The sequence below is a fragment of the Rhipicephalus microplus genome, chromosome 7, assembly GCF_043290135.1.
Source record: "Rhipicephalus microplus isolate Deutch F79 chromosome 7, USDA_Rmic, whole genome shotgun sequence".
Taxonomy (NCBI): Eukaryota; Metazoa; Arthropoda; class Arachnida; order Ixodida; family Ixodidae; genus Rhipicephalus; species Rhipicephalus microplus.
Window position 1 is genome coordinate 11,089,421 of NC_134706.1, and position 9,245 is coordinate 11,098,665.

Consider the following 9,245-nt stretch of genomic DNA (forward strand, 5'->3'; position numbering starts at 1 on the left):
TTGCTACTTGGAATGCTAAGTTAAGCAATTGATTGATTGATTGATTGATTGATTGATTGATTGATTGATTGATTGATTGAATGAATTGTGTTATCAACGTCGGTACCTGTTCAACCAGAATGATGTACCTCGACTGGGGCTCGAAGAACAGCGAGTGCGCTTGCTCGGCCGAATTGGTGTCGTGTTCGTGCACCGACGCGTCGGCGCCAAACGGGTCCGCCTCCAGGGCGTTCACGACGTCCCAGCCAATCACAGACGTCATTTCTGCGACGAACAGCAAGCCAACCAATCACGAACACGGATATTTGAAAAACAAGAAAATGTAGTAGGCTCCACAAATCACGAAGAAAAAAAATCACAGCATATCCACAAAGTGAATGATGATGAATAAGACAAACGTCCATCTGTCCATCCGTCCGTGTTTCTGTCTGTCTGTATGGCGACGAGCACGAGCTGCCACGGCCCACCGCGCCCACCACTCCACTTCGTCCGTGCCCCATCAACGATCTGACACGTACGGCGACAATGCAGGATACAGAGAGAAGCACTCGTTCCCCGTGCACCAAGGCACAGTGCGCGCAGTAGCCACTCGAAGAGTAGCGCTACAGCGCCATCTAGGACATCTTCACTCAACTGCAGTTTGTATGTACTTCATGAGACAGTGCCATCTATTGTACTGTTCGGGATATACTACCAGTTACTCCTGACGAGGGACAAGGTTAGACTAAGAGGAGCTTGGCTCATAGAAAATAAATTACGAGGAAGTGACAGTGAGTGAGTGAGCAAATTTTTATAGGGTCTAGAAAAACGCAATAAAACGTGAACCTGGTTAATCCCAAGACGTTACCGACAGGTCTAGCCTGCCGGCGTGATCACGGGCGCACTGGGCGGCCAGGACTTGGTTTTAATTGGCGGGGCTTTGAAGGAGCGCGTCCCACTCTTCTTCGGTGAACCTGGTGCCCAACGACCCGTACTCCCAAAACATACGAGACAAAGGCGCCTGACAGTCTTGTATAGCCTAGTTATAAAAAAAAGATTAACGGACAAATATACCCTGGTGCTTCTATTGGTCAGCTCTGGTTGCGTCTGCAGCGGGGACCTAAACTAACCCAGTATAGGTACCCGCAGTAGTCGCCAAGGGCAGTGTCGTAGGACGCTGGCTGTTTCAGTGAGCTTTAGTGTGTGCTCCACCGTGCTGAGCTCTGTAAAACTCACCGTAATCCCAGGGATATCGACATCGCTTGAGCGGGTGCGACTCGTTCGCGATCCGGCTGTAGTCCAGCGTATAGCAGTAGCTGTCCGGGAACCTCACGAATGACTTATACCAACTGTACCAATGAGAAAAAATAAGGGAAAAAAGTTTCACCTCAAGGGCGAAGCAATGAATATGATTGCAAGAAATTGGAATGTCACATGCAAGCAGCCAGAAACTTGCTGTGCGCTACTCAAACACAAATAATGACGCACGAAAAGAACGCACATATATACACAGGACGACCACGAACTGTCTCAGTTGCTCCTTCACCTAGCTCTTATAGTTATATACTTCGGCTTTCACATTTAGCAGTTCATTCTTTTCGCAAACGCGGTAGCTTCACCAAGCAAACTGATCTCAATGTAGTTTATACCTCGAACGCGACCTTTGCCGGGAGAGCAAAAGGCGCACAAAATTTCCACTCAAGAGATAAGCGTCACAGCATGGGTGACAATGTCCTGTGTGTCAAAGTGCAAGTCGGAGGCGCACATTTCAACTCCGGCAGAAGACGGAGAGCTCTAAAATGGGGTACCCAACAAATTGGCAGTGGCACGTTCCCGACTGGCGTCGATTCTGCTCCCTAAAAGAATACTTAATTAGAGTCTAATCGTCTCTCACTAACCAGTGGCATAGCCACTCAAGAGGTCTCTACAGCAACACGCAGTGACATCCGATTAGCCAAACACCGTTAAGAATAGCTCGTTTCAGCTTCTTTTGTAGAGAGAGAGATATATAACGATGCAAGGAAAGGCAGGGAGGTTAACCAGACACAGATCCGGTTTGCTACCCTGCACTGGGGAAGAGATGAAGGAAGTCATCTGTATAGTCAGTGCTTTGGTGGTGATCAGGCACGTGCCAGCTAATGATGATGACAATTTTTTTTATTTATGGCACACGCCAAACTGTCAGCTTAACGGCTGTGCTGTAAGATTAACTTTTTGAATCGAGGAATCGAACAGGCTTTTTCATACACGGGTAGAATCTAAGAAAAAAAAAACGTTAGTTCCACCCACGGCCATGGCAGTCCTTCCCACAGAAAGAATCTGCATATATAGTTGCTTCACGTAATAGCATTTACTAATTTTCGTAAAGTCAAGCACCTCTATGATGTCTCATGTGGCGGACTTTCCTATACAAACGCCCTTTTCCGTGGCTATAAAGTCAAGTCGCAAGCTTGAGCGTCCCAGCAAAATGATTCATTCTGACATCGCCTCTGAACCGAACATGATGTGTCGGGTAGTAACGGCGAAATTTTTGTCTCTTAATATGTGTAGTATGTGCATTAGCCAATAAAAAGTACTTACGTCTCGAGCGGAAACCACCTACCATGGCTAATGATAATAGAAAGGGTTTAACGCCAAAAAACCGCCACATGATTACAAGAGACGCCGTATAGTGCAGGGCTCTCGAGATTTCTGCCTCCTGTGGTCTTTAAAGAGGTCCTGGAAAACTTTTGAAGAAGTATGGTCCGAAAGCGCTACCGATCGGCATAGTCGAGGTTACCGAGAACACGCATGCCAAATATTTTAGCGAAGCACGCAGCCTGGAATTTACAATTCATTCTCAGTCCACTGAAAATCGCCTCTTTTTTTTCTTCTCTTGACAAATGACGTCACAGGCTCAAAAATCACTACGTCCCAGGCAAGCATCGGCCATTGGCTGGTTTGAGCATGGCATGCTCGGTCGTTACTGGGGCCCCCGCTGGATACCACCACTTGAGCAATCGATCTGCAGCATGGTAGTAGTATATAAAAAGAAGAAGGTGATTAATTTTTGCAGCTTTTAGGTCTTCATCATCTTCATCCTCATCATCATCATCCTCATCATCATCATCATCATTTCTGCAGCCCGGTACAGAGCACGGCGCAGCGCCTGCGGGAAGGGGGAATGGGAGAAAAGTGGATATGAGGGAAAAAAAGGTCAAGTGAGCAGGGACGCCGTCGTATTCAGCACGAACAGCAGTCCGGCAGCAAGGATAGCGGTAACAAGGGTCCCGTTCTCAGCGGTAGGCCGCGATTCCCGTCTCGTCTAGGAACACATCCGAAAAAGAAAGAGAGAGAAGGTGCTCAACGTCACGAGGCACGCGTGACGTATTTTCTTTCACCGTGTCATCCCTCACTGCTTAGCTTCCAGCGCTTCCGTTGGCACGAAATGAGAGAGAATGCAATCGCAGCGTGTGACAAGTCTTTGTGGCTTCCTTGGTACGGGACGGATTCTGAAAACCCTTGCGGTGGTGAACGTGTGAGCAATAAGCCCCTTTAGTGAATCCATTCCATGGGGACTTGGAAAAAAAACGTTGCGGGGCCTCTTTCACGTGCACCTAAATCTAAGTACACGAACCTCGAGTATTTTCGCCTGTGACTTGCGAGTCGGTAGTCTAGTCGTTGGAACTTTCTTCCATGATTGCAGAGCAGACTTGCCGCCATCACGTGGGCTGAGCTTCCACTTTTTATTGGTTTGTCACAGAGAGTATTGTCAATGCCCATTCTCGATCAACTACGGAGTACGACAGAGTACAGTGCACAGTACTATGAATCATTCACGTTTTCTTCAACCATAAATTATTGTAACAGTATACTAAGACAATAGATGCATCGAGGTGAGCGAGACCGAGTGACATCGAAAGAAATAGGGCTATAAGTTAACGCTTGTAACAATACTGATTGTTGGCCTAGTTGGTACCTGCTTACTAACATACTTTGGCTGCAAATAACACACACACAAAGGCCACTTGTGCTTGTCGTTGAATGTTTTTATACTTTGTGTGTGTGTTATTTGCGGCGAAAGCATGTCAGCAAGTTAACACTTCTTCATCAAAATTGTATCCCGAGCATGAGCTAGTGCCACATAGAAATGCGATGGCTCGTTAATCCAAATACCATCTGGTTTTTGCGCCAAGGTGCATGGAAATATTCACGTATATATTAACGCTAATACCATTTAATAAGTAATGAAAGTTTTAATCCTGGCTCCCCCGTTTAAGTGTTAACGGCAAGACAGCCACACCTGACGGCTTACACTCCTTACCTTGATATTTATATACACATCAGAATGGCATGGGAGGGGCGCATGACGAGTATAAACAATGCACATTACATGCACACACATGTCATGCACATTACGATTTACATGACATTGTTTTGATGAGCTCACGTACAAACTATTATCTTGATATACATGAACACTGCTACGACGAACATTAACGGCACGTCAGGCATTGCATATACAACGATGCAAGTTATTTTATCATGGTGTACACAGTTTCGTGCATGCATGAATGCATGCATGACAATCATCCGATATTGGACATGCCGTGGCGCGAAGGCCTTGATTCGTTTCAAAGCGAATTAACACGGTCCATATGTGTTCGCCTCCGAAAGGAGTCGCCGCTCGTCACAGATGTGTTTCCCAAAATTAGCTAGAAGTAACTCTAGCACTGCGATCATTCAGCGATCATGGGAATTTATTTATTTATTTATTCATATACGCTAAAGGCCCGTTTGGGCATTACATAGGGTGGGGGGGGGGGGGTAGTTACAATACAGCGGGGTCATATGCAAAACAGAAATATTTACACAGAGCACGCAAAAAATAATAAAAAGGTAAATACAGAAACAAATTTTGCACCAAAGAAGACATAGTAATGTAGTACTCAGTGTGGCATGAAACGATGTGCGCGATAACTGATGTAATATTGGCACTAGACTAAACGAAAGAAAGCCACAAAATGTTACGGTTCTACATTCCACATCTCCATTAATCTGCGGACAAACGTGTCGTGATCACGCACAGTTACAACATCACTTGGTAGTTTATTCCAATGATAAATCGCAAGAAACAATGGTGAGTCACGAAGGAAGTTAGTACGGGCAAACATGGGCTGTATTTTGTAAACATGATCCACACGTGTAAAAATGCGATGAGCTGGTTTAATCTGTGAATGTAAGGAAGATGACTCACCGAAATAAAGCTTGTGGAAATGAGACAGCAGTGCGATAATCCTACGTATTTCGAGAGTCGGTAATTTCAACGACGTTTTAATAGTTGTTATGCTATATAGCCGAGAATATTTTCCTGTGATAAAGCGGGCTGCTTTGTTTTGAATGGCCTCAAGTTTATGAATAAGGTATTGCTGGTTTGGATTCCAAATAAAAGCGGCGTATTCCATTTTCGAGCGAACTAAGTTTGTGTATGTGAGAAGTTTGGTGGATTGGTTAGCAGAGTGCAAATGTCATTTAATAAATCCTAGAGCTCTTAAAGCCTTACTGGCTATTGCCTCAACATGAGCATTCCATGAGAGGTAGTGTGCAAGATGAACTCCTAAGTATTTTATTGTGTTCACATTTTCCACTAGCCTATTGTTTATCATGTAAGAATGCAGCTCAGGTTTCGTAGTTTTTGTAAATTGAATATACTTTGTTTTTGAAACATTAATTTCCATTTGCCATTGGCAGCACCATCGGGTGATTTGGTTAATGTCAGACTGCAGCGCACTCGCATCAATATGACTAGTAATTTGTCTGTAAATTACACAATCGTCTGCAAAAAGTCTGATTGGGGATGACAATTGGTTACTTATATCATTAACGTAAATTAGGAATAGGATTGGTCCTAGCACGGTACCTTGCGGAACACCTGATTTTACCTTTACTAATGAAGACAAGGTATTATTAACAAAACAGACTGATAGCGATCGGACAAGAAATTAGCAACCCATTTACAGATGTTAGGGTTGATGTTGAGGGCGCTTAGTTTCATATTTAGGCGGTTATGGGGGACCTTGTCGAAGGCTTTGGCAAAATCTATAAAGAGGGCAACGACGTCTGTTTTATTATGTATCGCTTCGTGAATATCGGTTATTAGTTCGAATAGTTGAGTTTCGCATGAAAGGCCACGCTGGAAACCATGCTGACTTGGTAAGAAGAACTTGTTCGTGGTTAGATATGTCATAACTGCGGATGATATAATGTGCTCTAAAAGTTTACATGATATGCTCGTTAGTGAAATTGGTCTATAGTTACTGAGCATAGAGGGGTCACCTGATTTAAAGATAGGAGTGATGTGGGCAATTTTCCACGCGTCTGGTATGCTACCACTATCAATAGATTGCTGAAAAAAAAAGAAGCTAGAATGTGAGAAATAACAGGCTTTGTTATTTTTAGCATTTTTGTGCAGATGCCGTCCGGGCCGGGTGCCGAATTGTTTGGGAGCCTTTCAATAGCTCGTTCAATACCTTGGTGTGAAATAATTAAATCGTTCATGACCGAATCTAGAGTAGTGAACTTAAGGTCAGACGGAATGGGATTTTCTTCTGCGAATACTGAAGCAAAAACATTATTTAGCTCCTTTGCAACACATGATGGGTAAAGAAGTACACCATCCTTGGATATAGACACTTGTGATGACGAAGATGATTTAGGGTTAATTACCTTCCAAATTTTTTTGTGTTTTCCCTTAAGAGCGCTGTTATATCATTGTTGAAGAATTTGTGTTTGACTACTTCGATTTCTGTATTACATTGCTTGGATTGTTCACGGTAACGCTCCCAATCACTAGCGGATCCCGACTATTTGGCTTTCGATTAAAGTCGTTTTTTTTTAATTTATGCTGCACTTGACATGCAAGTTAAACCGGGCGCTCTGGGTTGACGTTGTCATTTCAATTTTAGGGATATACTTTTCTTTTAGTTCATTTAGCTGCGTCTGTATGAGATGCCAGTTCTCATTAGTTGTGCGCAGCAAAAAGGTGCGCAAAAAGTCCGAAGAAAAAGAAGACAGTTGATTTAAAATCATATCAACATTACCACGCGTGTAGTTGTAGATTGTTTTCTTTGGCTTTTCTGGTTTTTTGTTCTCTAAAGTATATTCACAATGAAGCACATTGTGATTACTGATATTGTCTAAAACATTTACAAGTACATGATCGGGCTCAGTAGTCAATACGAGGTCTAAAATAGCATCACCGCGAGGCGGAAGTACAACCATTTGTGTCAAATTGAACAGGGCTAGTACATCAAGAAATTCCTGACGGTCAGACCTTCCTGCGCTGTCTTCGGGTGTACACGTCCGCCAGTTTATGCCTGGGTGATTAAAGTCATCTGCCAAAAAAATAGGGGACCGGGGATAACTGCATTGTATGAGGCTGAGCGAATCATTCAGTTTTTCATTGAAGTCGGCTGGCGAGTTTGGCGGACGGTAACATACTCCGACAGTACAGGTTACAAATGACGATAACTGTAGTGCGACCCATAAAATTTCAATGCTAGCCTCTGTTTCAACTATGTGAGCGTTAAAGCTGTTTTTTTACAGCAACTAACACACCACCGCCCCGAGAGGCCGTTCTATCTTTTCTAAAGATGAGGAAGTTATTCGACAGTGATAGCTCAAAGTTAGCCACATCTGGGGACAGCCATGTCTCTGTACCAAGTACGATGTCGGCAGAGCAGCCCTCGATAAAAGAACACAGGTGGTCCTGTTTATGAAAAATGCTTCTGAAGTTCGACACAATCAAAGATAAGGTTCTACTTCTGCAATGCTGTTTGGGTCACGTAGTTGGCGCAGGCGCGTCCCGCCTCGAAAGTGGGACTACCGTATCGCTCGAGTTATTATAGGTATAGAGTTTGTTACCCAAGAACAGTTTATCGAACCGCAATCTGTACTTTTCGTTAGGTTTACGTTCAGAGCGTGCGGAGTCCCGCAGCCTTTTCCTAATAAGTTGAATTCGTGGTGAGAAATCTTCTTCTATCCAAACGAATGGAGATGCAAGATTTTTGAGTTTTGATGCACTTTGCAAGATGGTGCTCTTGTCCATGAAATTCAAGAATTTCACAATGATTGGGCGATTATTACCGGGTGTTTGTTGACCTATTCTGTGTGCACGTTCAATTTCTCCAATGTTAAGGCCAAGGTTACGCAAAACGAACTCGCTTATAAGTTTTTTCATATCGTCCCATTTTTCACCTCCTTGTTCAGGCACTGCTTTGAATATCAGATTATTTCATCTCAGCCGGTTACTCAGATTGTCAACTACAATACTAGCTTGTTCAAACTGTCTTGAGCCAGTATTTTGGAGATGAGTTTTGACTTCTTCAGGGACGGGGCGAAGTGCCGGCACGTCGGAGCTCTTGAGGTCAGCTTTTACATCATCTAGCGCCGAGGTTAGAGCAACAACACCTTCCCGAAGGATGTCTATATCTTTGGGTATTCTTTCTAAACTGGATATTCGTCTTTTTACATCTGTGATGCCTGCTTGCATATCCTGCAGCCTACCTGTTACATCCCTTTGAAATTTCTCGTTTGAAGACGCCAACTCCTTCAGGAACGTTAGTAGCTGATCTATCTTATCCGGCCCTGGATTAGTCTCAACATCTCCAGTGCGAACAATGAGATGCGACAGGCAGAACAGGACAACAAGAAGCCTACTACCAACACCCAAAGAACGGCAGATTGTACTCGGCCGGAACCACAAAGGTGAATGTGTTTGGACGTGTCTACTTAATTCTACGAAACAACCAATTCGAACACGGTATGTGCAAATATCAATGCCCATGTCTATTTACACAAAATGATGAGTAGTACACGGACTTGCCTATAGTATTCGTACTTTCGGAGGGCGAATCGCACTTGTGGCTTTGTTTATCACCCTGTTTCGGTTTAGTTTTGATTGATTGATTGATACGTGGGGTTTAACGTCCCAAAACCACCATATGATTATGAAAGACGCCGTAGTGGAGGGCTCCGTAAATTTAGACCACCTGGGGTTCTTTAAGGTGCACCCAAATCCGAGCACACGGGCCTATACGGCATTTCCGCATCCATCTAAAATGCAGCCGCCGCAGCCGGGATTCGATCCCACGACCTGCGGGTCAGCGGCCGAGTACCTTAGCCCCTAGACCACCGCGGCGTGGCTGGTTTCGTTTCGAATGAAAGAACAAACCCTTTTGAACTTTGACCCGATTCGAAACGGTAAGCCTGAAATATTGTGGTAGTGA

The 9,245-nt window shown here is 44.2% G+C and overlaps 1 protein-coding gene across 1 annotated transcript in view; it reads right to left on the reverse strand.

Annotated features, from left to right (window-relative positions):
- Positions 1–9,245, reverse strand: part of LOC119179417 (uncharacterized) — a 54,839-nt gene that overhangs the window by 15,277 nt on the left and 30,317 nt on the right. Inside the window, exons 7-8 of the mRNA XM_037430483.2 lie at positions 1,216–1,328; positions 107–264 (exon numbers count right to left, since the gene is read on the reverse strand). Coding sequence (XP_037286380.2) covers positions 107–264; positions 1,216–1,328 — 271 coding nt within the window. The remainder of the gene's footprint in view (positions 1–106; positions 265–1,215; positions 1,329–9,245) is intronic.